At 50.4% G+C, this 27,261-nt stretch overlaps 17 protein-coding genes across 20 annotated transcripts; 10 read left to right on the top strand and 7 right to left on the bottom strand.

The window, feature by feature from the left end:
• Positions 1-369: 369 nt before the first annotated feature.
• Positions 370-1,218, top strand: PPTG_16118 (hypothetical protein; the record flags this gene model as incomplete). The annotated part of the gene is made up of 1 exon (XM_008913443.1): positions 370-1,218. The coding sequence occupies one exon, from the start codon at positions 370-372 to the stop codon at positions 1,216-1,218; it is 849 nt and encodes a 282-aa protein (XP_008911691.1).
• A 27-nt stretch (positions 1,219-1,245) lies between these two features.
• Positions 1,246-1,769, top strand: PPTG_16117 (hypothetical protein; the record flags this gene model as incomplete). Its single annotated transcript, XM_008913442.1, has 2 exons — positions 1,246-1,316; positions 1,391-1,769. The coding sequence occupies 2 exons, from the start codon at positions 1,246-1,248 to the stop codon at positions 1,767-1,769; spliced, it is 450 nt and encodes a 149-aa protein (XP_008911690.1).
• Positions 1,770-1,839: 70 nt separating this feature from the next.
• On the top strand, positions 1,840-2,526 carry PPTG_16116 (hypothetical protein; the record flags this gene model as incomplete). The annotated part of the gene is made up of 2 exons (XM_008913441.1): positions 1,840-2,214; positions 2,278-2,526. The coding sequence occupies 2 exons, from the start codon at positions 1,840-1,842 to the stop codon at positions 2,524-2,526; spliced, it is 624 nt and encodes a 207-aa protein (XP_008911689.1).
• A 344-nt stretch (positions 2,527-2,870) lies between these two features.
• On the bottom strand, positions 2,871-4,457 carry PPTG_16115 (hypothetical protein). Of its 3 annotated transcripts, none has more exons than XM_008913438.1 (3): positions 3,849-4,457; positions 3,476-3,787; positions 2,871-3,405 (listed from the first exon to the last, which is right to left on the bottom strand). In XM_008913438.1, exons 1-3 carry the CDS (start codon positions 4,389-4,391, stop codon positions 2,992-2,994), a joined length of 1,269 nt encoding a protein of 422 aa, XP_008911686.1. In that variant the 5' UTR covers positions 4,392-4,457; the 3' UTR covers positions 2,871-2,991. The 3 variants fall into 3 exon arrangements, with proteins under 3 accessions (XP_008911686.1, XP_008911687.1, XP_008911688.1); XM_008913439.1 differs by having other exon boundaries at positions 3,476-3,766; XM_008913440.1 differs by having other exon boundaries at positions 2,871-3,787.
• Positions 4,458-4,854: 397 nt separating this feature from the next.
• On the bottom strand, positions 4,855-5,611 carry PPTG_16114 (hypothetical protein; the record flags this gene model as incomplete). The annotated part of the gene is made up of 2 exons (XM_008913437.1): positions 4,855-5,164; positions 5,211-5,611. The coding sequence occupies 2 exons, from the start codon at positions 5,609-5,611 to the stop codon at positions 4,855-4,857; spliced, it is 711 nt and encodes a 236-aa protein (XP_008911685.1).
• Positions 5,612-6,831: 1,220 nt separating this feature from the next.
• Positions 6,832-7,887, top strand: PPTG_16113 (hypothetical protein; the record flags this gene model as incomplete). The annotated part of the gene is made up of 1 exon (XM_008913436.1): positions 6,832-7,887. The coding sequence occupies one exon, from the start codon at positions 6,832-6,834 to the stop codon at positions 7,885-7,887; it is 1,056 nt and encodes a 351-aa protein (XP_008911684.1).
• An 811-nt stretch (positions 7,888-8,698) lies between these two features.
• Positions 8,699-9,888, top strand: PPTG_16112 (hypothetical protein; the record flags this gene model as incomplete). The annotated part of the gene is made up of 1 exon (XM_008913435.1): positions 8,699-9,888. One exon carries the CDS (start codon positions 8,699-8,701, stop codon positions 9,758-9,760), a length of 1,062 nt encoding a protein of 353 aa, XP_008911683.1. The 3' UTR covers positions 9,761-9,888.
• Positions 9,889-10,689: 801 nt separating this feature from the next.
• Positions 10,690-11,984, bottom strand: PPTG_16111 (hypothetical protein). The gene has a single exon (XM_008913434.1). The coding sequence runs from the start codon at positions 11,865-11,867 to the stop codon at positions 10,824-10,826; it is 1,044 nt and encodes a 347-aa protein (XP_008911682.1). The 5' UTR covers positions 11,868-11,984; the 3' UTR covers positions 10,690-10,823.
• Positions 11,985-13,131: 1,147 nt separating this feature from the next.
• On the top strand, positions 13,132-14,283 carry PPTG_16110 (hypothetical protein; the record flags this gene model as incomplete). The annotated part of the gene is made up of 1 exon (XM_008913433.1): positions 13,132-14,283. The coding sequence occupies one exon, from the start codon at positions 13,132-13,134 to the stop codon at positions 14,185-14,187; it is 1,056 nt and encodes a 351-aa protein (XP_008911681.1). The 3' UTR covers positions 14,188-14,283.
• A 417-nt stretch (positions 14,284-14,700) lies between these two features.
• Positions 14,701-15,825, top strand: PPTG_16109 (hypothetical protein; the record flags this gene model as incomplete). Its single annotated transcript, XM_008913432.1, has 4 exons — positions 14,701-14,711; positions 14,758-15,061; positions 15,112-15,458; positions 15,567-15,825. The coding sequence occupies 4 exons, from the start codon at positions 14,701-14,703 to the stop codon at positions 15,823-15,825; spliced, it is 921 nt and encodes a 306-aa protein (XP_008911680.1).
• PPTG_16108 (hypothetical protein) lies at positions 15,807-17,391 on the bottom strand. The gene is made up of 2 exons (XM_008913431.1): positions 16,509-17,391; positions 15,807-16,417 (listed from the first exon to the last, which is right to left on the bottom strand). The coding sequence occupies exons 1-2, from the start codon at positions 17,358-17,360 to the stop codon at positions 16,070-16,072; spliced, it is 1,200 nt and encodes a 399-aa protein (XP_008911679.1). The 5' UTR covers positions 17,361-17,391; the 3' UTR covers positions 15,807-16,069.
• A 4-nt stretch (positions 17,392-17,395) lies between these two features.
• PPTG_16107 lies at positions 17,396-19,733 on the bottom strand. Of its 2 annotated transcripts, XM_008913430.1 has the most exons (6): positions 19,267-19,733; positions 19,017-19,185; positions 18,853-18,866; positions 18,714-18,735; positions 18,238-18,648; positions 17,396-18,175 (listed from the first exon to the last, which is right to left on the bottom strand). In XM_008913430.1, exons 1-6 carry the CDS (start codon positions 19,707-19,709, stop codon positions 17,444-17,446), a joined length of 1,791 nt encoding a protein of 596 aa, XP_008911678.1. In that variant the 5' UTR covers positions 19,710-19,733; the 3' UTR covers positions 17,396-17,443. The 2 variants fall into 2 exon arrangements, with proteins under 2 accessions (XP_008911678.1, XP_008911677.1); XM_008913429.1 differs by having other exon boundaries at positions 18,714-18,866.
• A 20-nt stretch (positions 19,734-19,753) lies between these two features.
• Positions 19,754-20,932, bottom strand: PPTG_16106 (hypothetical protein). Its single transcript, XM_008913428.1, has 2 exons — positions 20,302-20,932; positions 19,754-20,230 (listed from the first exon to the last, which is right to left on the bottom strand). The coding sequence occupies exons 1-2, from the start codon at positions 20,778-20,780 to the stop codon at positions 20,011-20,013; spliced, it is 699 nt and encodes a 232-aa protein (XP_008911676.1). The 5' UTR covers positions 20,781-20,932; the 3' UTR covers positions 19,754-20,010.
• A 319-nt stretch (positions 20,933-21,251) lies between these two features.
• PPTG_23834 (hypothetical protein) lies at positions 21,252-22,771 on the top strand. Its single transcript, XM_008913427.1, has 2 exons — positions 21,252-21,505; positions 21,568-22,771. The coding sequence occupies exon 2, from the start codon at positions 21,891-21,893 to the stop codon at positions 22,227-22,229; it is 339 nt and encodes a 112-aa protein (XP_008911675.1). The 5' UTR covers positions 21,252-21,505; positions 21,568-21,890; the 3' UTR covers positions 22,230-22,771.
• PPTG_16104 (hypothetical protein) lies at positions 22,456-23,670 on the bottom strand (the record flags this gene model as incomplete). Its single annotated transcript, XM_008913426.1, has 2 exons — positions 22,456-22,669; positions 22,772-23,670. 2 exons carry the CDS (start codon positions 23,668-23,670, stop codon positions 22,456-22,458), a joined length of 1,113 nt encoding a protein of 370 aa, XP_008911674.1.
• Positions 23,671-23,787: 117 nt separating this feature from the next.
• PPTG_16103 (hypothetical protein) lies at positions 23,788-25,269 on the top strand (the record flags this gene model as incomplete). The annotated part of the gene is made up of 9 exons (XM_008913425.1): positions 23,788-23,940; positions 24,005-24,037; positions 24,114-24,217; positions 24,296-24,363; positions 24,437-24,527; positions 24,604-24,727; positions 24,796-24,919; positions 24,992-25,106; positions 25,173-25,269. 9 exons carry the CDS (start codon positions 23,788-23,790, stop codon positions 25,267-25,269), a joined length of 909 nt encoding a protein of 302 aa, XP_008911673.1.
• A 175-nt stretch (positions 25,270-25,444) lies between these two features.
• PPTG_16102 (sodium/hydrogen exchanger 3) lies at positions 25,445-27,244 on the top strand (the record flags this gene model as incomplete). Its single annotated transcript, XM_008913424.1, has 1 exon — positions 25,445-27,244. One exon carries the CDS (start codon positions 25,445-25,447, stop codon positions 27,242-27,244), a length of 1,800 nt encoding a protein of 599 aa, XP_008911672.1.
• Between the last annotated feature and the right edge of the window lie 17 nt (positions 27,245-27,261).

Raw genomic sequence — 27,261 nt, 5'->3', positions numbered from 1 at the left:
CCCATCATAATAAAAAAAGATCAAAAGTGGGCCGAAACCATTGCGCACTTTTTTCTATACAAAGTACTTTTTATTCAAAAAGCTAACGACTTCAACTAAGTATGGTGCACATTGACGTTAAAAACGTAAAAGCACACTGGTTAAAAATAAAAAAACGCGGAAAAGGTAATATGAGACCCCGCAAAACAATCGGATAATCGCCTTTAAAGTCGACCCTTCGTTTTTCGTACTTAAGTGATTTTATTCAGGAGAGGGATTTTGTCAAATCTCTAAATTTAGAGGAGGTGTATCAGTGGTAAGAGGCCACGATGGTGGAGCTCGCTGCGCTCGCAGACACAGCCACAGAGAATGACGCTGTGGTAGCTCACGATGAAAGCCCACAGTGACACTAGCGCTGGAAGTGGAGACGCCAGTGAAGACAGCGAGTGGGGCCCAGACTCAGAGGAAGAATGCTCATGCAGTAACGAGATCCAGACAAGCGACAGTGAAGTTGACGAAGATCCCAATACTGTGGCAACTAGCATCAATTTGAATGACGGTGGGCTTCGCGAGCTCGTCACTCGTCTTATTCAAGAGGATCCTTGCAACAAGAAGTGCTTGAAGGGGAAAGCCATGGAGTTGGAACAGTTTCTGTGCTCGCTATCGCAAATGACCAGCGGGGAGAAGAAGCAGAGCATCATAATGACGCTGGTAGTCCTAAAAAAAAAAAAGACGGATACCGTGCTGCGTCATCGGGATCATGGCCTACGTGAGCAATTTAACCTTTTTCTGTCATTGATCGGACAAGTGTGTCGAACGGCGTGGTGCAAGTGTTACGGGATATCGACTGCTACAGTTACACGCTACAGGAAGCGTATTAACGATGGCATTTTCTCAGTAAAAGCCCATGGCAATCTTCTCAACCAAAAAGCTAGTGCTGTAGATCTCCGCTGGTTGGTTTCGTGGTTCAAGAGATTCGCTGTTTCTGTGGGTGATGTCGTGTCAGTGCGAGTGCGACGTAAAGAAACGAAAGAAGGAGAGATCAAGATGTACTACAGTAACGCAGAGTACACACTTTTGCCGGCGTATTTTACGTGGGACCAATTGTACACTAAAATGCACAACTACGTGGAGGAGATAGCACTACGAGTCCGTGAACCAAGATCAAGCACGTTTCGCCAATACCTGACGAAGCTTTGTTCAACTATTCGAATTCGCTCTCCACGTTCCAACATGTGAGACGTTTGTACCATCTACTGGTCGCGGATGAAGAGTGGAGCTACAGTAACAGAGACCGAGGCTTTTGGTGAGCATACGACAGCGGCACGACGTATGCGGTAAGGATGGATGCTAGAATCAAATTGTTTTATGGACAGTATCGTGTGGATACTAACATCGTTTTGTTTTACAGGGAAGAATACAAGTCTGATCTTGCCTCAGCCGACGACACCCAGGCCGTGATTATCATTGATTTCAGTCAGAACCTTACATTGCCTAGTGTGAGCAACACACCGTCGCAGTGGTACTTCCTTTCGCTTCGGAACGTGAACATGTTTGGGGTATTCTACGCAAACAAGAACATCCAGTATAACTACGTGTACGACGAGAGTGTGGCTGGTAAAGGTGCCGATGAAGTTAATTCGATGCTGCACCATTTCATCAGCCAGATCGTCGTTCCTGCGGGGTTCCGAAAGCTCACCATTTACGCCGATAACTGTGGCGGACAGAACAAGAACAATTTTGTCGTGCGGATGCTGCTGACACTGGGCACATACGTCGCTTTTGGATGAAATCAATCTCAAGTTCTTTGTCAAAGGCCATTCAAAGAATGCTGTGGATCGAGGGTTTGATCACGTGCGAATGCACATTGCTCAAGCTGATGTGCGGACAATGGACCAGCTTCTCGGTGTTGTGAAAGAAGCATCTTCGTCGTCTGCTCCAGTGCACATTCCGAACCAAAACACAATTTTCAAGGTGTACCGCGACGCCATGGAGGAAGCATACAAGAAGCTGAAATACATTCAAAAGTACCAAATGTTTACGATGCGAGAGAGAGAAATCCTGGTAGAGTGCCGTAAGTGTCCAGACTCTGACCAAGTGACCCAGGATCTTCGCCGTGTGTACGACGGCATCACTACGGATGCTACTCGCGTACGCGTCCTACTAACAATGCACCTAGAGCCTTTGCAGAACCCTCCCCCAAATTCCGAGAAGATCCAGTCCTTCTACAATAAGGTCCGCCCATTTGTTCCGGAGGAGTTCCAAAATGATCCATTGTAACACCCGCCGAACGACGAGGATGAACGCAGAGCGAAGCAAATCCAGAAGGTTCGACAAGCCGCGGCTAAAAAGGAGAAGAGAGAGCGCGAAGCTGCCGCTGCAGCGGCGAAAATTGCAAAAGAGACTCCCAGAGTGACTGGGACCACTGGGGAGGCTATACAGACGGACGGACGTGATGACCAGGGAACTACCCCGGCTAGTAGTGAGGTTCCTGACGGGAAGTCCGCGCTGCGCTCCAAGAAACGCCCTCGCAAAGAAACCGGATAATCCTTTTGCAACTGTCAGGGCGAACGCAACTACGATACCCCAGCGACTACGATTCTCCAGCGTAGTTCAAAATGATTCTAGTATCCAAAATCTTTAAAAAAAAAAAAAAAAAAAAAGATACACATTCGAATTTTGAAAATTCAAACTTTCAGGTACAAATTTAGCACAGAAGGACAGTGAATTGAGCGCTATAAATAGCACCAATCGATTCCGTTTGAAATTTTGCACTAATCTGAATAAAAAATGAAATTTCTTCGGCGAGTCCGAGGCAACTTTTTCAATACCACTTTTCTCCGAAACTGCTGAATGGAATAATTATTTGAGACCCTCAAGAGATACGCAAATCGCACTTCAACAAATGGTTAATAACAAGCATTCTTTTGTTTTGCGGGGTCTCATATACTACTCGTAAGTTACCAGTGGTAGCGTTTTTCGGGTAAAATATGGTGGCAAGTAATGAAGCACTCATGTCAAGAGCGCTTGACATGATCCTAATTCCACTTCGCTGAGAAGAGCATTTTGCAGCGCTTGCATGGCGTTGCGCAGTTTTCTGCCGACCGACGACATGACGGCGTTCTCGACTTGTGCAAAATCTGATGGCAGCACTGAGAGGTCCGTGATCTTGGCTTGCAACTCATAGCGCGTTTGAACAGTGCAGCAGCGCAACGGATCTGACGACGATGGCGAAATTACTGTTAAGGCTGTGTCTTCAAACTGAAGTCCTCCAGTCGGGAAAAACCACGTCGATCTCCCGACGACTACAATGCTATTGTGCTCGTCGTAGCGGCGATAAATAACTACACCGTCGATGTTTTGAGGTCCATCACGAGATTTAGCGACACAATTCATTTCGAACGAGTAGGGATTAGTTTTGCGAATCTAGTGTCATGAAGCCAAAGCAATAGGTCAGTCTCCACCACACCATGAGAACCAGCAACGCACCACGTACCGAGTAGAAAGATGAGTCGACATCGGTACTAACAAAGCGCCAGAGTAGGTCTCCCGCGTTTTGCATCGAGCACGCCAATGGTGTGATGGTACTTACTTCGGCCACGTGATGCCCATTCGATGCGTTCATTTTATCTCGACTGTGGGAGATGATCGTGCAGTGCTTGTCGTCTATTGTCGGAAAAATCATTTCCGCATCCAGTCGCAGAGATTCCAAACCGCTAGCCAAATCTCCCAGAATGGCATCGCTGTAGTCGAGACGGGATGGAAAACGCTCTACAACAGGCTTCACCTGGAAAACAAAGTTGCGACCCTGGTAGCATAGGACATCAGTCTAATCACTCAACTAACACACATCCATTACCCGTACTTACCTCCAAAACACCACGCTTCCTAAGTATTTTTCGAATAGCCTCACCTGTCTTCTGTTGATTTGCCAATATGACTTTCAACTCGCGGTTTGTTCTCTCCGCTTGCTCACGTCCTTCGCACTCGATCGCCGCCAGACTTCGCCATCCATTACTACCTTCAATACCGGTAGTAGAGTCTGCCGCAATCGCCAGGTGTTCATGACGCCTTTGTTGGAGCTGAGCTAGCAGTTCGTTCAACCTCTGAGCTTCTTGCCGAAGCGTAAGCAGCTCGATTCTTTTACGCCGCTGTAGCCCCGTCGTGTACGGCACTGGTCCCTGTTTTCGCCTGTCTGGCTTCTTCGCCTTCTGCTGCGCAGACATGTGCTGCGGTTCCGGCGCCGTCCTCACCATCGCAACGTGTGAGGCGTCATCAATGCTGTCACTCTCACTTCCTAAGCTCTCAGTGGCGCTGGGATTGCTGTCACCGCTGTGCATGGTGTCCACGAACTCCATCACATCGCCAATTATTGTAGACGCGTCGTCCAGGGAAGCCTTGAAGGTGTTCATGTTGGTACACCAGACTATGATTAGCTGGTGTGACGAAATGTGGAAGAGACTTGGGATCTCTCAGAATTTGTACCAGTATCATATTTGAAATGCCCAAAACTGACCTCTCATTTAGAATTTCAGCTAATTTAAAAATTGCCTATAATTTGAAAACTCTACACGTCGTATCATAAAAAGCCACCATAAAAGCAAGCTACATCTGCAAAAAAAAAAAAAAAAGCGTCAACAAAGGTTAAAGCACGAGCCACACATCGTGTAACCAAAATTTGCCTAGAAGGTGTACCTCGAAGGTTTTGGTGAGTAAAACTGGTTTGCTTAAACGCATCATATCGAAATTTTAAAGTTACTTTCCGCACTTGAAAAAACCGCACATGCATTTAAGCTGCTTATTAATCATTTCAGTTTGATGCTCCACTAGTGTCAAATCTCACAATACGAGTTAACTTGGTATGCAGAGATCATCTCACTTTCCCACTGAGTCACTGACCGGGATGAAGACCAAGCCAACCGGCGATGGTTTGCCCTGCACCTCGCCCAAGTACAATGCGCACGTTTGCTTCCACTGCTCCACTGTGGCGCGATCTTCCATAAACGCGGAGAAATTCACCATGTTCGCCTCCGGGGTGTCCCAGGGGTTGTTGGTGTTGATGTCAGTGCGCACGCTGTTGGTCACCAACGACGTCTGCGCCTCCTCCGAAATGATCCAGTTCATGAACAGCTTCGCCGCGGCAGGGTGTCTGGCCTTCGACAATATGCCCATGCGCTGACCCCAGCTGAGGTACTCAGTGCCGTTCGTGACAAACGTGAGTTGCTACGCACACTGGAGCCAATGCCAATAGCTTTTTTCTCTCCCGAGACGAGGTCACGAGCAACATTCGTGCCGCGGTTGAAGCTGACATTCTGCTTGCAAGCTGAGTCACCCAGTCCCAGTTGTACTTTTCGACGTAGCGGGTGTCGATGTGCACACTCTGGTACTTACTTGCTGTAGTCGACAACGACAGTGAAATTGACTTTCGGAAAGCGCTTCTCAATTGCACCACGAAGGTTATCTTGTGAGGTAGGCGTCTCTCCACCATATACAGAACGAGATAGCCACCTTCAGCGATAGCGTCAGCGTAGTGGAGATCGATGGTCTTAGTCTCCTCACCGGACTTGGTATAGGCTACTACGTTGGAATTGAGCAGGATGAAGGCTACGACGAGCAGGGCAAAGAACTGCATTGCTGATGAATCGCAGGTGAATTTTGAACGACTTGGCGCTAAGGCAGCATATTTGAAAATGAATTTCTTTCTTGTTGATCTTGTTGGGTAGACTGAGGATAACTTCGCTAGGGTGATTCCTAGGGTGGTGCCATTGGTAAAAACGAAAAAAAAAGATAATTAAAGTGTAGAAAAGATTAAAAAAATATTAAGAAACGATCTTTTTTACATATTCCTTTTAGTGTTACCATCCAGAGTTTGGGCCGCAAGGCGTTGATCCGCCAAATAAAAAATAAAAATTCCATAATTACGGTACACATACACGTACACGTTGTCTGTACATGTACATTGACTTCAAAACAGTCATCAAAGCAGCGTGTGCATGTAAAATGCGTGGTACATTGTACATAGCACAACACGTTTCCAATTCCTACTGTGTATCTTGTACTGTATTCATTGCATATTGTTGTCATGGGCTTTCCGGCGTGAATACGAGCAAACTCAAATTATACTAAAGTACATAATGTACATGTATCTGATACTAGTATACAGTATATCCCTGCTTCAAGTAAGGCGTTCCAACCTGGAGACAGACGTCACGTCCAGCTGGGGTGCAACTTGCGAAATTCGCTAAGCGCGGACTGACCACTAAAGATTTGCTGGTGTAGGATCTGCTTTAAACAGACTCCTGCTTTTATATGTACATGTACTGTACTTTTTTGTTTGGAGGCCGCATATGATGCTGTCGGTACAACGTGTAATCCCATATCAATATCGTAAGCCACCATTTCCGTTGATCTGCCACGCAAGCTCCCTGTTTCCTTCAATTGGGTGCTGGCATGCCCAGTTACCATCGCCGATGGTCCATCGATCAGCTAGCGCTGTTTACCCAAACTCTGACTGCGTGATCCGGGATCAGTGATCCCCCGCTAGTTGCCAACTGTTTCAGACGAATTACATTACGGTAAGCTTATCCGGTTTCCCTCTTACGGTTAGACACTACATGTAGTAAATACGTGTAAGAGCTCATGAAGATCACCCGAGAGTACCACAACAACCCCGACGGATGACGGTACGATCGAGACACTGAGGTGGAGAATTCAGCACAATGGCGGTAGAGCTAAAGACGTTTACTCATGAGAAGCTTACTCCTTCAGCGCTAGCCCATTCATCGATCGGCCAGTTTATCAGGTCATTCCAAAACTTCCTTTCTCCAAATCAAGTGTCCACGGCCCCCTTCAATGCAGCATTTTACCCTGCTCCTTGCCATTTGTGCTTTTGTCTCCACTGGGGTCGTAGCCAAATCTGGCGAGGAGTCCAAGACTATTGACGAACTCTACGCTGAAGCTATTGCTGAAGGTGGCAACCTGATCCTGTATCACGGAGGTGACACACCTACGCAGCAAAATGGTCTTCACGATGCATTCACTCAGCGCTTCCCGGAAATCAACTTCACTGCCGTTGTTGACTACAGCAAGTACCACGACGTGCGCATCGACAACCAACTGGAGACCGACACACTGGTGCCTGACGTGGTGGCGCTCCAGACGCTACAGGACTTCACCCGCTGGGCCAAGAATGGTGACCTTCTCCCTTACAAGCCCGCCAATTTCTCAAAGATTCACGACTCTCTTAAGGACAAGAATGGCGCGTGGTTGGCGTACACCATCTTTACGTTCGGCTTCATCTACAACTCAACAGCACTCAACGGATTCGCACCGCCTGCTACTCCGGCGGATCTGACAAACCCGCAGTGGACGAACAAGATCGCCTCGTCCTACCCGCACGACGATGACGCTGTGCTTTTCCTATACACTCGCTACGTTGAGAAGTACGGATGGGACTGGGTGACTCAGCTTGCCCACCAGAATGTCAGCTTCAACCGTGGATCGAACGTCGCGGGTGAGCTTGTCAGCTCTGGGGAAAAGTTGATTGGTGTGGGTACGGGCGGTGGTGGCGTTCCGATCGTGTTTGTTGGAGGAAACGGTACGGACTATCTGAGCTGGGGTCAGCGAGTTGGTATTCTGTCCAAGGCCAAGCATCCTGCTGCTGCCAAGCTGTTCATGAACTGGGCTGTTTCCCAGGAAGCCCAGACGACAGTGGTGTTCAACAGTGTGCGGACGGATATCAACGCCAACAAGCCGTGGGATGTCCCGGAAGCGAACATGGCAGCTTTTCCGGAGTTCATGGAGGATCGTGCCAAGGTGGAGCAGTGGAAGCAGACATTTGCTCTGTACTTTGGCGAGGTGCAGGGAGAACCCAGCCCTGGAGTCCTTGGACTTCACCCTGGCCTCTAAACGGGTACATCATTTTTAGCAGTCGAAGTTTACGCGGTAGGACCCTGCATCATATGACAGCTGAAACGGGAACCCCAATACGATCTGCAAAGGCACGGCAAAGGCACGTGGTTCTCATTTCAACGTCTTCATAATTCATAATATTCCTCGCGGTTTTCGTATGGTAGGTAGAACATGCACTCGTTATTCACGGGATCTTGAGCTACTGAGCCCCCGCCCCTCTGATGGGCCCTCCTCCCTGCAATCGCATGCTCTGACCAAAGAATATGGAAAGAAATGCACACACCCATGTGTTTTTGGGTTGGTGAGTTATGGCAAGCTTGTGCATCGTTCGTTGAGTCAACGACATTGACTCGACTCAACATCTTGCAAAGCGCTCTCGTCAGTGGGTGGAGTAACGTCACTCTGCGGAAGCCACACGGAAGCCATACAAAACTCTACTTTGTTTGTGACAAAGGGAATCGGCACCGACAACAGATCATCAGATTGCCACGCTCCTTTTGCTCACGCAAATGCACTCGAAAAACCAGACGATGGCCGCCATCATGGCGAGCTTCGTTAGTTCGCGAGATCCACCTGCAGATCTACATGGCTGATCAGCCCCTTGTTCAACGAATGCACGTTGATACTTGTACAAGAATACAAAAGACCCTTTAAAGTGCGCACTCGTAAGTACTATCGTGAGACTCATCTTGAGATAGAAACCACTCCATGGGAGCACGTTGCTCACCACCAGTGGTGGTGGCGGTCATTTGTCATTTTCAGTTTTGCACCCCGTTAATCACACCGGTGCCAAACCTTCACCACCGCAATGAAGCTCTTCGCACCAATCACCGCTGCAATCGCCCTCCTTGCCGCTAGTGCTGACGCCGTCGAAGAAGAGACCAAAACGCTCAATGAGCTATACGAAGACGCTATCGCTGAAGGTGGCAAGCTCATTTTCTACCACGGCGGTGACCTTGCCAGCCAGCAGGACTCATTGAAAACTGCGTTTGAAAACGCTTTCCCCGGAATCAACCTGACAATGGTGGTGGACTACAGCAAGTACCACGACGTACGCATTGACAACCAGCTCGATACCGACACGCTTGTGCCGGACATCACAGCATTGCAGACTGTGCAGAACTTCCCTCGTTGGGCTAGCGCGGGCGACCTGCTTGAGTATAAGCCGGCCAACTTTTCCAAGATCTACGACGGCCTTAAGGACGAAAACGGTGCCTGGTTCGCGTACGGTGTGAACTCTTTCAGCTTCATCTACGACTCGAGTAACCTCGGCGACCTGGACGCCCCCACGTCTCCGGCTGACCTGGTTGACCCACAGTGGGCTGGCAAGATTGCCTCGTCGTACCCTCACGACGACGACGCTGTCTTATTCGTCTACAGTCTGTATGTGGAACAATACGGCTGGGACTGGGTCACCGCTATGGCTAACCAGAGCATTAGCTTCAACCGCGGCTCACATGTGGCGAACAACCTCGTGGCCGCTCAAGACAAGGTCATCGGCGTGGGCACCTACGCTGGAGCCTCTCCGATCGTGTATGTGGGTAGCAATGGCACGGAGTATCTGACGTGGGGCCAGCGTCTTGCTATCCTGGCCAAGGCTAAAAACCCGGCGAGTGCCAAGCTCTTCATGAACTGGATCCTCTCAACGGAGGTGCAGGAGTCCGTCGTGATGGAGACAGTGCGTACAGATATTGCTCCAACTGGATCGAGCCATCCGTGGGAAATCCCAGAGGCTAACCTGGATGCCTTTCCTATTTTCATGGCTAACAGAACCAAGGTGGAGGCACTGAAGCAGACCTTTGCGCTTTACTTCGGTGAGGTGCAGGGTGAGCCGACACCAGGTTATCTTGGCGTCCACCCTGGTTTGTAAACGGGTTTAAGCGTTCGCGACAAGGAAATTAAAGATCCTACTGCATCGATTCTAAGTGGCAACGCCTAAACTACTAAATCGAGATCAAAGCCAGAAATCTAGAAATATGAATTCAACCGCATTTTACTCTAGACTACGACGATAAAAATCTTGATTGTCCCTCGAAAAATACCCACAGTGCAGTTACGCCGGAATCTTGTACTTAAGTAAAACCGATTTTGGTCATTAGTCTACCTGAAGTAACGGTAGTGATTTCCATCTAGGTCTAGGGGATAAATTGCATTCGAAATTGTGTGAGCTAACAAATTGCTAAAATAGTTAGCGGATAAACTCAAACAGGCATTTGGATCTTTGGTTAGCGATACAAAAGAAGTGTCCATCTTTGGAGTTCTGCAGGATGGTTCCAGCCCCTCTCATGTTTCAGAGCAAACAAGCAGAATATCTATCCATGAAGCTGTTCGCACTACCATCCAGCGCAATCATCCGAACAGTTGCCACGTTATCAAGAGATGCCCCTTAGTCTTAAATGAAGCCGTAAGAGTTGCTTCAGGTAAATCCTGAATGGATGTTGTCTTTTTGAACCCCGATCGAAAAATCACGCCAAATTGCATTGGGGGAATACGCGTACAAGACTAATAACCACCGTTAACTTCCTTGCTGCATGCTTGAACTCTGGCATTTTCTTACCATCTCTCTTAGAGAGATGTCCAAATAGAAAATCGAGTGGAACCTATTTTTATCGTGAATGTTGCACGAAGGAAAATGAGGTGGCCAATTTACCGATTTTTTTAAATTGGCAAAAAGAAATAGGTGCCGAACCAGTTTTTTTGGAGGTGGGGCGCAAAGGTCACAATGCTCTGCGATGTTGTAGCCTAAGTGGATTCCCTGACGTATATCGACGTATCCCGTGAGGAACGAGTCCGTCTTAGCCTGCGACGGAGCATTATAAAGAATTTGCCACTATATTGTTGTTTTGGGTCCACAGCGTGAACTACGTGTCATGTATAAAGGGCTACGTTGCGTTTCCTACTGCATAAACTCAGCAGCTAAACAGGAGGTCCGCTTAGAGGCCGGGGTGAAGTCCAAGGACCCCAGGACTGGGTTCCCCCTGCACTTCGCCGAAGTACAGTGCAAATGTTTGCTTCCACTGCTCAACCTTGGATCGGTCCTCCATGAAATCGGGGAAAGCTGCCATATTCGCTTCCGGGATGCTCCAAGGGTGGGTGGTGTTAATGTCGGCACGCACCGTCGTCGAAATCACCGTTTCCTGCACCTCCTTCGACACGGCCCAATTCATGAACAACTTTGCCGCGGCAGGATGCTTGGCTTTCGAAAGAATGCCAACTCGCTGGCCCCAGCTAAGGTAATCCGTACCATTGCCACCAACGAAGGTAATGGGATCGGCGCGGCCGCTTGAACCAACACCAATGACCTTTTCCCCTGCAGCGACCAAGTCGCTAGCGACATTCGAACCACGGTTGAAGTCGATGTTCTGCTGGGCCATCTTGGCCACCCAGTCCCATCCATACTTCTCCACATAGCGCGTGTACAGGAAGAGCACCGCGTCGTCGTCGTGGGGGTAAGATGACGCAATCTTACCAGCCCACTTCGGGTCTGTCAGATCAGCAGGCGTCGAAGGTGCTGCCGTCCCGTTGAGTGCACTTGAGTCATATACGAACCCAAAAGTGAAGATCGTGTATGCCATCCACGACCCACTTTCATCCTTGAGAGTTTCGTAGATCTCCGAGAACCCCTTAGGTTTATAAGGAAGAAGATCGCCAGTCTTGGTCCAGCGAGTAAAGTCCTGAAGCGTCTGCAGAGCTACTACATCGGGCACCAACGTGTCTGTCTCCAGTTGATTGTCAATGCGGACGTCGTGATATTTGCTGTAGTCGACGATCAGGGTGAAGTTAATCTCCGGGTACGCTGCCGCAAATGCGTTCTTGATGCGGTTTTGTTGTGTGGGAGTGTCACCTCCATGGTACATGATGAGGTTGCCCCCCTCAGCGATGGCATCGGCGTACAACTCATCGAGAGTCTTGGTCTCTTCTTCGACAGCAGCGACCGCGAAGCTGCACAATGTGGCAATGAGAGCGAAGATTTTCATATCCAATGGGGTTTGAGGCAAAGAGGAGATAGAGCTTTTGCTGCCGAAGTGGAAAGTTGGAAAATGAGGACGCACTCATGCTTTTCATCATCGACTCATCAATTCAAGACAGCAGTGGCGCTCACGGTCCGAATATGTTGCATCAACCATACCTGTACCTACAACTGTAAAGGGCTGGTTCGAAGACCGCTGCATACTACCACCACCTTACAGCGTGCATGCAAGGTACAGGTTTGCTGTCCGCATTGCAAACTTGAAACAAAGTCGAAAGGAGCCCAATTGGTGATCCTGCTACTGTACCTTGACGTCGGGCAATCGGTGCCGTCATAAATTCTAGTACTGTTCTTCTTTGAACGGCGTGAGAGCCGGGTAGATCGAGATCACGCAAGCCAGTGATACATGCAAGGATACCCAAACTAATCTCCTTAGCCACGGAAGACTCCATGCAGACAGTAAGAAGATGAAGGATACCCTTATTATAAAAGCGGTGCTCGAAAAGTGGCTCAGGTCATGTGCAGTAACTTCGGACCAGTCACTGGCCAAGAACAAACGAAGAGATCAATCGGGTTGAAAAACGTAAAAAAAATTGCGATTTCCACGTGAAGACAGATATCCCTACTGCGGACCCTGTAATGCACCGCAGAACCCTGTACATGATTGACAGTGTGCAAACGCTGGACAGACAGGGCCGCTCTCCTCTGCCAGCTGTCTGCACAGCTTGTGAAATTCACCAGACGTGCGTGGAGACATCGCTGGAGATTTGCAGACAGACTACGGCAAGCAAGCCTTCAACGCTTGTGCTTGGTCTAATACGGTGTTCACAACTCGTACGATCCCATATTCGACTGGACCATCACGTAAGCTGGAGAGAGCTGTCAAACGCCCAAAAGTCAAGGAGGGAGGCACGCTTCTTCAACGCCTTTATTCAACCGGGCATTGGAAAACCCAATTCCCGCCCGGAGTGTAGTGTACTGGTTGCGCGATCTCTGGTTCGGTCTCTGCGTTAGACAGGTCTGCAAGGAAGATTACCCTTGCTTTTTGTTACTAAACTTTGTCAGGATCGCTAGCGAGTGACCGCATGAGACGGTTGAAATGAAAATGTAAGTGAATGGTTCAGTCAAATGATCTGCAGTGCTTTCAAAACGCCAGAAGGCTTCCTTCCCAATTTGCCTTTACAGTATTCCAGGTATCTGTTTGTTAGTCGATCATTTTCACATTTGCCTTCTCTGGCTCAAGCAACACTAGTCTGCACTACGCAAAGAACATGTTCCTGGCGACCCCGCTCCTTGTGGCTTCGTCTCTCTTCTCTGTTGGCGCAGTAGCCAAATCTGGGGAGGAATTCAAAACCATCGATGACCTCTACGTCGACGCTCTCGCTGAAGGTGGTAATCTCGTCCTGTACCATGGTGGAGACACTCCTAATCGGCAAGATCGGCTCCGCGATGCTTTCATGGCTCGCTTTCCTGGGACCAACTTCACCGTCATTGTCGACTACAGCAAGTACCACGATGTTCGCATCGACAACCAACTGGAGACCGACACGTTGGTACCCGATGTGGTGGCTCTGCAGACGCTTCAGGACTTCCCTCGCTGGGCTAAGAACGCTGACCTCCTCTCTTACAAACCTGCCAACTTCTCCAAGATCCACGACTCTCTCAAGGATAACGACGGAACTTGGTTGGCTTACTCGATCTACTCGTTCAGCTTCATCTACAACATGAATGCACTTGGTGACCAAGCTGCTCCTGTCACTCCGGCTGATTTAGTGAACCCGCAGTGGGCTGGCAAGATCGCATCGTCTTACCCACATGATGACGATGCAGTGCTGTTCCTGTTCACTCGGTACGTGGAGAAATATGGTTGGTACTGGGCCACCCAAATGGCCCAGCAGAATGCCAGCTTTAACCGCGGTACAAATGTGGCGGGCGAACTTGTGACTTCGGGGGAGAAGCTTATTGGGGTGGGTACAAGCGGTGGTGGTGAGCCGATTAAGTTCGTGAACGGCAACGGCACCGAGTACCTCAGCTGGGGACAGCGTGTGGGCATCTTATCGAAAGCTAAGCACCCTGCTGCTGCCAAGTTGTTCATGAACTGGATTATCTCCGAGGAGGTCCAGACGTCGCTGGTGTCCTCTAGCGTGCGCACGGACATCAACATGGCTAATCCCTGGGAGATTCCGGAGGCCAACATGGCTGCCTTCCCCTTGTTCATGGAAGATCGCGCCAAGGTGGAGCAGTGGAAGCAGACGTTTGCGCTGTACTTCGGCGAGGTCCACGGCGAACCAAGCCCAGGAGTCCTCGGATTGCACCCTGGGCTGTGATTAACCATAGCTAAAGGTTCGCAATGTATTTCGACGTAGTGCACTACCTAGCTTGAAAAGGGTTTTGATAATTGCAACTTGCATCTGAATTACCACCAGATTAAAACAACTCCATCTTGACTCGAATTCCTTTTGCCCGATGTGTCGTACATTAGTACATACTAGTTTTATCTTGGAAGCAGGTATACAGGAGCCGTCAGTCATATGGGTGCATCTTCAAGTAAATGTAATGCGCCGGCTAACGTCTTGCCAAGACCTCGACGTGGATCCTTGATTTGTCTTGATTGGCGTATTGACCAGCGTAATCATCCTTTTACGCAAACGATACGCCACGTTATCAATATCTCCCTGTCTGTGTTCCACTATGAGCTTTTAGGCTAAAAGTTTTAGCGTTACTTCAGCTGAAGATGCATCGAGTTTACGCGGTCGCAACGATCCTTGCAGCTCTAATCACTACTGCGACAAGATTAAATCGAGTTCCAAGCTTTGTTGACCGCTTTCACAAGACCAATTATGCTGCGACGGTCAATCCTCATTCTTCAATTCACCGACGCCCACCCAAGTCACCAGCTCAACCAAAAGCACAGCGCAACATGAAACTCTTCGCACCAGCTCCACTGTCTGTTATGCCCTTCTCGCGTCCTCCAGTCTCGCCGTCCAGGAAGAAACCAAGACGCTCGACGAGCTCTACGCTGACGCCATCGCCGAAGGAGGCAACCTCGTTCTATGCCACGGCGGAGGCTTCTCGGAGCAGCAGGAAACGTTGCATGAAGCTTTCAGCAAGACCTTCCCGGAAATCAATTTCACGCTTATCGTGGACTACAGCAAGTACCACGACGTGCGCATCGACAACCAGCTCGAGAACGACAAGCTGGTGCCCGACATTGTGGCGCTGCAGACACTGACTTCCCTCGCTGGGCACAGGAGGGAAAGCTACTCGAGTACAAGCCCGCCAACTTCTCGCAGGTCTACGACGGCTTCCGCGATCAACGCGGAGCCTACATGGCCTACATGATGTTCACCTTCAGCTTCCTGTATGACGAGACGGCACTGGATGGTTTCACACCTCCCGAGTCACCGGCCGACCTCGTGGGCCCGCACTGGGCTGGCAAGATCGCCTCAACTTACCCCAACGACGATGACGCCGTGCTCTTCCTGTACACGCGTTATGTTGAGAAGTACGGCTGGAACTGGGTCGATGACCTCGCCAACCAGAACGTCACGTTCCGTCGAGGCTTCAACACTCCCAGCGGCCTCGTCACGGCCAAGGAGTAGGTCATCGGCGTCGGCACGTCCTCGCTAGATACACCCAACGTCACTTTCGTCACAGACGGCGACAATGAGTATCTGGCATGGGGTCAACGCATCGCCATCTTGAGCAAGGCCAAGCACCCTGCGGCCGCCAAGCTCTTCATGAACTGGGCCATCTCGGAGGAGGTGCAGAAGACTGTCGCGGCCGAGAACGTGCGTGTGGATCTTACGCCCAACAGTGCTCTAGCCACCCGTGGGAGATCTGCAAGGCTAACGTGGACGAGTTCCCGAAGTTCATGGCGGATCGCGCGACTGTGGGAGCAGTGGCGCCAGATGTTCACGCTGTACTTCGGTGAAGTGCCGAGTTTCCTTGGCCCGGGTCTGTAGAGGAATTACTGAATCGTGGAATAATTCCGCGAAGTGATTTCGTTTCCTAAACATGCTTACAAAGAACATTTTGAGCTTTGCATCTCATGTGATAAATCTTACCAAGTCGTCGTGGTTTGCTTTGTTGCCAGTTTGTTTGTGATAACTCTTCGCCGACACATTGCGAAGATGCTGGCTCATAAGTGTACACTGTTTCGGTCAGACTTACAACACATGATCCAGTTTTTTCCAGAGCGTTTCAATGTTAATCAGTGTAAAGCCATTCGTTCCTTTGCTTCTGCTTCTTGGCCTTCTTCTCCGCAGTTATTTTCTTCCAGTCGATGTTCTTGCGCTTTAACTGCTCCTTTCTGCGTCGTGCTTCTTCCCGGTTTTTCTCTAGCTCATTCATGTCGAAAAAGTGGCTCATTTGTCGCCCAGCACGGTCTGTCGCCATCCCTGCATTCTGCCAATATTCATCACCACCGAGTTGCTCATATTTGCCAGTAAGCCGATTGAACTTCGCTTGTGCGACGTAGTTCACACCTGAGACGGTTTTCTGACCAGGGCCAGTCGAGCTGGACACAGGAACTTCAGGAGGAATCCAATTCGCCAACTACACGCCATAATGGCCACAGCACAAACAGTTTCCAGGATATAAGCACACCACTCTCTCGTATATGAAAAAACTAAATGACCAAACGTACCCCCGACACAATAGGCGCGTCTGGCTTGGTCCACTGCGTCACTCCTGTGACCACATTGTGGTAGTAATATCGCTGTGTTTGCGCGTCGACATGCTGTTGCCACTCCGCTTTAGGTATTCGTGGATCATCATCACCCTCCCTATCCACTGTTGCTGGAGAAGGAGCGCTACTATCGATACCATTCAAAATGGCATTGAGCTTGCTGAGGTTGCCCGATGGGTCCAGCACTTGTTGCGTCACTCGTGCTAGTCGCTCCGTGCGCATCCGGTTAAGATGAGCCTGATACTCAGCCGAGACCTGGGGAGCCATGGGAACTGCTGACTCATCGAATTCATCAGGCTCCTCCCACTGCGTCTTCCCCGTGCTGGCATTGTAATAGTACGGATTGTTGCTGGCAGCGTCCACGTACTTCACCCACTGCGCAGCCTTAACAGCAGCAGTTATGTCCACTGAAACCTCCTTTGTCTCCTTCTTATTGTCACCTGTGGACGCCTCCTCTGTTTCGCCTTGAGGTTCCTGCTCTGGTGTCTCTGCCTCGTCTTGCTGCTCTTCGGGTTCCGTTGCTTTGTCCTGCTTCTCACTGTCTTGCCCAGGTACGAAGTCTTCTGGTTTCTCCCATCGACTGGTGCTGCTTACTTCGTCGTAATAGTAAGTGGCTCCCGATTCATCGTCCACGAACTCGCGCCACTTTGGGGTCTTGTCCTTGCTCATATCTTGTCCCTCTGGAGATCTAAAGCCAGCAGGGATCTCCCATGATGACTCGCCTGTGCGAGTGTTGTAGTAGTACGCGGAACTGGAGGCTTCGTCCACGTGCTTTTCCCACTCGGTGTCGTCGGCTGACGCGGTCGTCATAATTGATACTGCGTTCTAATTTAGAGCTTCTAAAAGCTTTGGTGGTCGAGATTGATTTGTTCAAGCCTAATTTTGAATTTGGATTAACTCATTCTAATCTGGAACACTTGAAGTGCACCGGATCGGTAGCAAGCAGCAGAGTGCAACAGGTAGAACTCCCACGTGCGTTTAAAGGACTCGGGAAGCGACGGCAAGTATTGCACCTGAGTTGTTTGGGTCATTGTCGTGGCTTGGCCAACTGCATTGGATGTTGCGTCATGGCCCCATTGCGCTTGGAATCGACGGTTCCACTCGAGAAATGTGCGTTCGTAGTGATCCGAGTACCCGAGCGTGTCTCGAAGCGTGAAGCCCGTCTCACCGGCTAGTCGACGCATGAGCGGCAGAGTAATAGCATAGCAAGGATATGAGCTGTGCACGTACTTGTTGGTCCAGGCATGGGTCGCCATGTGCGCGGCCGTGCAGGCGCTGAATTCCAGTAGCGTCGTGCCGTTCGCGGTCTGGATACGCTTCAGCGTTCGCAGGAATCGAGTGCGTTGCACATCCGGTACAGTCTCCATTACGCCACACAGCGTGATGCGGTCAAACTTCGATGCGCGGAAGCCGCTCAAAAGTGTCAGCAGCTTTTCAGGCGTCTCAGCGAGCACAAACTCCATTTGATCGAAGACGTCAAGTTCGCGGGCGAATTTCTTGGCGCGTGCGAATTCTTGAACCGACGACAGCACGGAGACAATGGTGGCATCAGGATGCTGCTGAGCTAGATAGCAGCCGACCCCTCCCCATGACCCGATGCTAATGTCCAAGATGGTATGGCCAGTCTAACGCACAAGAATTAGAAAGTGAGCTTAGACGGTAAAAAGCCATTTCTTCGTGTACTCACCCGAATGTCCAGCTGCTGATCCAAATTGGCAAGCTTGTTGGTCTGTGCATCGTCGATGGTTGTTGTCCCGGCTGTCCAAATACCAAAGCCCTGATGGAAATATCGGTCCATGTAGGCCAGTCGGAATTCGGGACAGAGATCAAACTGTTCCGATACAGCGCCAACAACGAGCCCCATAGATGACGGGGGATAGTTGAACAACCTCGCAGCCAGTGCCACAAAACGAGCGCTCCAGGATCGGTACATCTCTTGTCTGCCCTCCATCGGGATCGTAAGTAGGCTAGCGACAACGTCGTCCAGAGTGCGAGACGAGTTGGTCGCCCATAGACAGCCAACGTAGGACTCACCAATTGCTACAAGCCCTTCACTCATCCAATCCAGCCAGAACGAGTCGTCTCTGACAATAAAGTCCTGTACCAGAGTAAGTGACAAGCTCTCATGTGTAAATGTTTTTCGATGCCTGAGTGAACACCTACCAGATTGGGTCGAATACCACCGCTGGACAGCAAACGGCACATGATTGTCTTAGCATTCCTCCGTAATTTAGGCAGCGATAGTGAGCGGATCAACTGGAGACAAAACAGAATTGCTCCCGCGATCGCCGTAGCGACGTACACCCAAAACGACCTCTGCCACCAACATGACCACCAAACAACATCAAGCGCACAAGTATGATATTAGAAAAGGACTTTAGACACGTCCACCCAGCACTAAGACACGACAATGGTATCTAGTAGTCTGGGTAGAAACTTGGGGGCGTGTACGTTTCAATTTACTACCTGGTGTGCCAGCACGCAGAAGAGCGGGACAAGTAGGTTCAGCATGAGCTCCATCTTATACGCTGCATTCCAAAAGTGCTGCGAACGCGGCGGCGAGAAGCGATAGATGTGGTCAGCCTTGGGGAAAACTCCGCCGCCAACGACAAAGTGGCTCCACAGTCGCGATGATCTGCTCAAAACACAATGCCAAAACAGAAATTGTCAGCGTTAGAGTTCCACACCTAAGTCAAGAGCGTCAAACTTGTCCTACATTAACGCTGGAACGCTCATCCACACGCGGACGAGAGGGAGGTAGCATGAGACCAGTAGCATTGGCACAAGTAGGTGTAGCATGATGTCACCGACACGCGCCGCGAAGCCGAGTAATGGAGAGCTGGCCCAGACTCCGAGCCAGCCGTTGAGGATGGCCGTGAAGGCATAGCGGTCAAACACGCGCAAAGAGTACCAACCCACCATGATAGTGATGCCCATGGACGTGGCGATACCCAGCGCCGCCTCGGATGCCAACAGATGCGCGATCAAGGTGAATACGAACCAGCAATTGGTGTACATGGTGCGGATTCCAATGAGTGGAGGTAGCACAACTACACTGAAGAGCAACGCGATGGCCAGTGCAGCGTCAACTTGGCCGTGTGTCTGTACAGCATCGGGGTTGGCGCGGCTCAGCGTCCCCCAACCCAGCAGCGTGTCCATCGTGAGCTCTTTGCAAAGTGATTGCGAAATGGAAACTGAAGCGATCTGTTGATATCCTAAGACTCTTTAGTTTTAGTATTAACACTAAGGATATCACGAAAGCTATCGTTTCTGCGGCCATCTTCAAAAGATTGCGCGAGTTGGTTGCCTTGATGTCCTCGGGTGTGAAGGAACAGGGATTTTGCCAGACAGCACCTATGAACTCCGCGGGGATCTTTATTACAGAGTTTAAGGTGAGATTGCATGGATCATTTCTTTATGCTGTCTAGCTGCTGGCATGGCGAAGGCTGCGTGCTCCAACCTACAAGCTCGGTTTAAGCAAGCAATTGACGACGAACTCGTGAAAACCTGCTCGGTAAGCGAGCACGCAAAACGTCGGAACGGTAAAGTTGTAGATCAGCTCGATCTTCCGAACCGCCAGCCAGAAGGCCTTGGGGCGAGGAGGGTAGATGTGGTATACATCGTTGCCAGAAAGACAGAGGTCTCCGCCAGCGACCAGCTTGATCCAGAGTTGAGAGAAGCTGCTCGACATACACAATGTAAAAGAGTCAGAAAGGTCGAGGCTCGCAATCACGAAGCCAACCCGACGTACATTAAGATTGGAAGTGTCATCCAGACCCGCACGAGCGGCAGGTAGCAGAATGCGAGCGTGAGAGGTACACCCATGTGTAGCAGGAGGTCGACGGAGTTGGCGAGCAGTCGGAATGGCCAGTACTTGCTCAGGAGGCCGAACCAGCCCTGCAGGATGCCCATGAACGTGGCGCGGTCGAGCGTGCGCAGCGAGTACCATCCCATCATGATGGTGAGACCCAGTGACGTGGCCATGCCTAGCGCCGCCTCCGACTCGGTAACGTGTGCCACTACGGTGAAAGCCGCCCAGCAGAATGTGTAGAGAATCCGCACACGGACCAGAACAGGCAGCAGCGTCATGGCGAACAGCAGCACCACGGCCTGGGCAGCGTCTGGACTCAGTAGCGTTCCGGTAGTCGCACGCTGCTCGCCATCGCGCACTCGCAGCACCGTGCGGGTCAGCGTGTCATGCGCCACGCTGAAGAGCTCGGCGGCGTCCATGATGCTACTCAGGGGAATGATAAGATCAAAAATGACGTTGGCCTGCTTTTTTTGGAGACGAGTGCTGAGACCGCGGAACAGTTGCTTGCGCTAAGACCTACCGAGACGTTTGTTCCGCCATGATGATTCGAGTTCAGGACGCTAGCTTTACCTTTCCTAACTTACATTTATTAATATCACGTTTAGTTTTATCATCTCATTACATTAATGAACTCTTCCAAAACAGCATTAGAGCTTCTCACTTTCTATAATTCTGTGCTAATTTATGCTGTAGGAAATTGCAGAGAATTGTTAACTCTATCTCAAGTGTGCACGTTTTATGTGATATTGCGACTTTTCAACTTTTACACATCGTGGCGGTTTCAACGGTTTCAAAAAGGTGATGAGCCCCGTCAACTAATTCAAGCACAGGAGAACAAAAGGAAGCGATAAACCTCCGGTGGAAGCCATGCTATGCGTTGGCCACTTGCGGATCAACAAAGACAGCGTCGACAGAGACCACGGCATCCGGAACATCACCTGGGCTTCCTCTATTTAGACTTAAAGCACGAGTGAGAAAGTGATTCGCAAATGCATCTAAGCTTCAACCTGAATAAGGTTACTTTTAACGTTGCTGCTGTAGTTGCTCCAACGCATTTCTATTCGATTAGCAAGGGTTTTGCTTCGTGCTGTGGACTAACCTTCCACTTTTGTGGAGTTTTGTAAGCGTCCTCTCCATTGTAAAGGTAACGAGCGATTCACTTGAATTTCAAGAGGTAGATATCTGATTCAGCATTATTTACTGAAGAACAACCGCGCCGCTTCCTGGGCAGTACTGGTAAGTAAGTCCGACACGCCGCTCCACTGGACTAGCACGCAGCTGAGCGGGACTGTCAGGTTGCTCAAGATCACTTGCCACAGCCCAAATTGCAGTGAACGTGGCGGTGAGAAGTGGTAGATATCGTTGGCGATCAGCGCGCCGTCCGCGACAAAGTACACCCACAACACCGAGATGCTTCACGAATCGCACGAAGCACAGACACTTGGTTAGTGTCAATTGCAGCGGCTCAGCTTCGCCATCATTTCACGCACCCTAGTATCGTCAGCGCCATCCACACCTCGACGTAAGCCATGTACTTGGCGGTGAAGACTACTGGGCACATGAAGTGTAACAGGAAGTTGCCGGCATTCGCGAGGTCCCGGAAGACGTGGTACTTGCTTATGAAGCCGAACCAGCCCAGCAGCATGCTGTCAAACACGGATCGATCGAAGAATCTCAGCGCGTACCATGATAACATCACCGACAGCCCCATGACCATCGCGAGCCCCAGTGCCGTTGGGGACTCCATCTTGGTGGCGATGACGGTGAACACGTTCCACAGAAACGTGTACACGAGGCGGATACGGGCGAGCGTCGGCACAAGCACCACGGCCTGCAGTGTTACCAGGGCGTATGCAACATCAAGGTAGTCCTGCAGTTTCTCCATCGCGCCGGATTCAGAAATGCCAGTAACAATTGTGGAGCATACCCTGCAAGAACGGTATTCCATCATGCGAATTATGTCGTCGAGAGTGACCACCAGTGATGAAATCGGTCGGCTCAACGCATGCTCACAGATGTAAGGTAGGTGGGATAGATACACGCTATATTGATCTGGTTACGAGGGCTTCCACGTAGTAGATCCTGTGAGATTTTTCAAGAGGTATAAGTGATCCCGGGCACAGTCTTGCGGCTGTAGAGCACGACGTTCCTCGACCAGTTGGTCTTGCCCAATTGTGCCTTGTAGCGGAATCGGCCCGCAGCCAGCAGAAACGCATCAATCTTCTCCACGACGTCCGTACGCACCTTGATCTTGCGGAAGGACTGGGGTACCTCAACCCGCATGCGGGTCAACCGCTTCTGCGCGTTGCTGTTGTTGAAAATGATTCAAAGACAACGATACATTAGGATTAGGATCAAGAAAAGCATCACAAACTTTAAGTCACAACGAAACACAGAAAGTGCCACCTACCGATAGCATTTCCACGTCTGCGGCTCGATGATGAGGTGCTCGGTCATATCGCTAACCGTCTCGAGGAACTTCCATAGCCCGTCATCTCCATTATTCAAATGTATCCACATCGTCACGCTAAAGCAAGTGATGAGGTCAAACTTCCGGTCCGCTGTTAAACGCTGCGCCAGCTCCAAGAACGGTGCGATTTCCTTGCTAAACTTGCTCATCATGACATCAACGTGGCGAAACTGCACTGCGTCTTCCTCTGTCAATAGCACAGACTTCTTGGCAGCACGTTCAATCAGCACCTCGTCAATATCCACACCGAGAACCATGAGCGGCTTCCTCGTTGCCAGTTCCTCTTCCGTTAGTGAAAGTAGCTCCGGGACAACTTTTTTGTCGGAAGTCTCCTTTCCTGGCATCTTGCTGTCCGTACCATCCAATATGCGTAGAGCGACTTCGGCTGCTTTAGCCTTGGCTACTTTCTTCGATACGCCTTCGCCATGGCCCATCGTCTTGCCGTCGATCTGTAGCTCGCACACATAGCGTCGGCGGTGGCTGGTTTCGCCCTCGTCCTGGATCAAGTATTCCACCTGTTTCTTTTCCTTCTGCATGCGCTCATTGAGCGTGCTAATGTTTTTGAGGTCAAAGTTGGCCACATCGTCGATCTGATTGGCATCGACTAGAGTCGCACGTCCGTTCAATGCGTCGTAGAGGCCAATCGTCAGGTCACCTTCGTTGCAGCCAACGTCGAGCACGGTGCACGTCGCTTCACTCTTGTCCTTCTTCACAAGCAGCGCACGTCTCAGAGCATTGGCCGTCTGGACGTCCATAAACCGCAAACGTTCGTGCACCGGGTTGAAGCTATAGTACGCATGGAAGTTGCCCAGCACGTGTCCTTCTGCATCCGAAGCCATCTTGGTCGAAATGTTTGATTGGCATCTGCGCTGCAAAAACAAGATAAGTTTTCGGCCAATAGTGATGCGTTTTGACAGGTTTTTAACCAATTGCTATTGCGGTGACCTCTTGTAAACATGCTGGGCAGACAAGTGCTGCGGGCAGTGCCGTGCTTGTCGGCGAGCACGAGGCGCTTCGCGGCCTCGGCATCGCAGGCCAAGACCGGAGGATCAAGTGGCAATGAGAGCAATTTTTCCCGATACGCTGGTATGGCGTTCTTCGGCGCTGTGGTGCGTTTAAAGTTTCGATTGCGTGTCCAGAAAGAATGATTTGAATGATCGGTGTGGCTTGCAGACGGCGACGACCGCCTACCTGGGGACGTGGCAGGTGCGACAGCTACGCTGCTGATAGTATGGAGGTTATGCTTGCTGAACGTTCACTTCTTCCATGGGTATGCTTACAGACCCAGCGCTACTACTGGAAGGTGGATCTGATCAATGAACGCACGAAGGAGCTGTCCGAGTCTGTTGCAGAGCTGCCGAAGGACGCAACAGCCAGCGATGATATGTGAGATTGGCGTATTGATATTGGCATTTCGTACGAAGACTAATGTCGAATTCGGTTATTTGGATGGGCATGGTGAAGTGATGACATTGAATATCGTCAGCTTCGCCTTGAGGGTAACTTCAAGGTTGGAAGCACCTTCTACTTGTGTACGAGTCAATTGATCGAGATGCTGTATTCTTCCTTGGTTATCTGACACTACAGCATGACTGGATTCGGTAGATCCTCGCTCGGCCCCTGCGGATCCCAGTGATTCAGTGGCAAGAGTGAAATCCGGCGGCTACATTTATTCGCTGTTGCAGCGTGAGGATGGGTATGAAGTTTTATGTTTGTTAGCGGTGTGAATGTGTGTTAACCAAAAGCTCCTACGGATCTATCGCGTTGTGTAGGACGCCGGTAATCGTGAATCGAGGGTGGCTTCCGCGTAAGCTCCTTGATGAGCACATGACACGTGACAAGAAGGAGGAGGACGGCAAGGTGTCTTTTGTCGGCGTGCTTCGTCATGGTGAAGTGGTACGTACGCGTATCTTTGCTTTTTATCGGTGGCAATTCTAACGTTTTGATGTTTTGGCATGATGTAGAAAAACTATTTTACACCTGACAATGATCCCGAGAATCGCCAATTCTTCTACTTGGACCACGAAGAGCTGTCAAATGCCATGGGCGTCACCTCAACCGATTTGCCTGTCATTGTTGATGCCCTCGGTAGGTTCTACGCTCTTCTTACTCGTTGGTCACTCGTTCACCTAAACTATTCGTTCTGTGATATGTTCGCAGCGGTTGAGAATAAGGCTGGAGAAATTTCGCCAGACAACCCTCTCCGAAAGAGCATTGCTTCGTACCTCGAGTTCTACATGACTCCTGAGAAGCATGCTGGTTATGCCGCGACGTGGTAAGGTGGAGCTACAGAGTGATGAGTTGAGTGCCACAGACTAACCCTGTCGAAATAAATGTCCAGGTTTGGTTGCAGCATCGCGGCAGCAGTCATGGGCATTCTGCGTTTCAAGAAGGGGGGTGTCCGCGCTCGACGCGCTCCGAGATTCGAACACCGCTAAACAATCAGCAGATGTCCAGCAGTGTTTGCATTGCGGTGCTGACGTGGCTTTCGTCTACAGCTGCTCCGTCGCATACCTTAAGCTGGTACATTTTACCGCTATTTCTTTACAATTTGTCGATAAAAAATAGCTCCGGCTTCTTTACCGTAATTCCCATCGACCATGATAATTCAAAATGCAGCACGAGATCGATGACGAGGCGGACACGATGGAGGATGCAGTGGTGCTGCTGCTCATGCTGTTCGTGCTGGTAGTGGTATCCTTTGTGCTGGACCGGTATTCGTGTAATGTGGTGTCGCAAAGCGGCTTCGCGATGGTCTTCGGCCTCGTTGTGGGGCTATTCATGATCATGGGGGACAAACACACAGCACTGCACACGCATCTCGACCTGGACAACAGCCTGTTCTTCAATGTGTTGCTGCCACCAATCATCTACGAAGGAGGCTTCTCCATCAAGCGGCAGGCATTCTTCCGCAACTTCCCAGCTATCATGAGCACGGCTGTGGTTGGTACTGTCGTGGCTGCCACTATAACGGGCGGCGTGCTGTACCTCGCTGGGGCGTCGAAGATGGTGACGAGGCTCTCGTGGGTCGAGGCGCTGCTCTTCGGCACGCTAATTAATGCTGTGGATCCGGTGGCTACGTTGTCGTGCTTTAATAAGCTGCACGTCCCACCGCTCCTGTTCAACCTCGTGTTTGGAGAGAGTGTGATCAACAATGCCGTGGCAATTGCGCTGTACCAGACACTGCACAAATGGGACGTTGGCACCGATTTGAGTTGGAAGCAGTTGCTGCGAGTAGCAGTCAACACCAGTGGAATGTTTGTAGGCTCGCTGCTTGTGAGTGCAGCAATCACACTTTGCGGTGCCTTCTTGCTCAAGCGCAAGGTTTTCTCGTCGCTGCATTTCTTCCCCAGCTACGAGATCTGTTTGTGCTTGATTTTCAGCCTGCTGACATATTACGTGGCCGACAGTCTGAAGCTAAGTGGCATTGTTGCTCTGTTCTTCTCAGGAACCATGACAGCTCACTACCATTTCAACGTGCTCTCACGTGAAGCTCGACATGCGTTTACGCATCTGCTTCACACGATTTCGTTTGTGTGTGAGAACGTCGTGTATGTGTTCATGGGGACATCGGTGATAATGATCTTTTCCGGTCACCCAGAGAAGAGTTTGGGTGCTGCGCTTCGGGTAGACGACATCGACTGGCACTTCATTAGTCTTACACTGGTGGCATGCGTTGTGGCTCGCTTCTTCAATATCTTCCCGCTCCTAAAACTTTCCAACTGGTCGCGGGAGTCTTCCGACCGGATTCCAGTCAAGTACATGAGCGTGATATGGTTCGTTGCTCTTCGTGGCTCCATCGCATTCGCGCTCGCTAAGAACTGGAATTACATTGGTCGGTATGGTTCTCACCGCCATCTTATAGAATCTACCACGCTCGTCGTGGTGCTCTTTACGACAATTGTGATCGGTGGAATAACTGGTCCGCTCCTCTCCAAGCTGCGTCTCACCAACCACCATAGTGCATTGAGGCAATCTGAGCCTGAGCCAAACCCTGATGGAGAACCAAGCTCCGAGGAGGATCGAGCTCGAGTATTACAACGCAGTACCCGTCACTTCGTGCTTCGTCGGAATTCCAGGATCTCAGAGCAGCACGCCGCGCAAAGACCCTCAGAGGGAGCTACCACGCGAGAGCAAGAGACTGAGTTGGAAGAAGACCCCGTGTTCACATCACGACCGCAGTTTCGAGATGAGGACTACAGTGACGATGAGGGTGAGCGCAACGGAAACTCTACGACTCGGCGCGGCGAGACTCTGACAGGCGCGTTCATTCGAAACTGGCAGACCTTCGACACGACGTACATGCAGCCAATTTTCGGTGGTCACCAGTCCCCTGCAAACCCATTACCTGTCGACGAGGCGACCGATTCACACGGACAGGTTGACAAGATGCAGACGCAGAACGCCGTTTGATAGGAACAACTTCAACT

Source organism: Phytophthora parasitica, assembly GCF_000247585.1.
Source record: "Phytophthora parasitica INRA-310 unplaced genomic scaffold supercont2.53, whole genome shotgun sequence".
NCBI lineage: Eukaryota > Oomycota > Peronosporomycetes > Peronosporales > Peronosporaceae > Phytophthora > Phytophthora nicotianae.
This window is presented reverse-complemented; position numbering and strand designations above follow the sequence as displayed.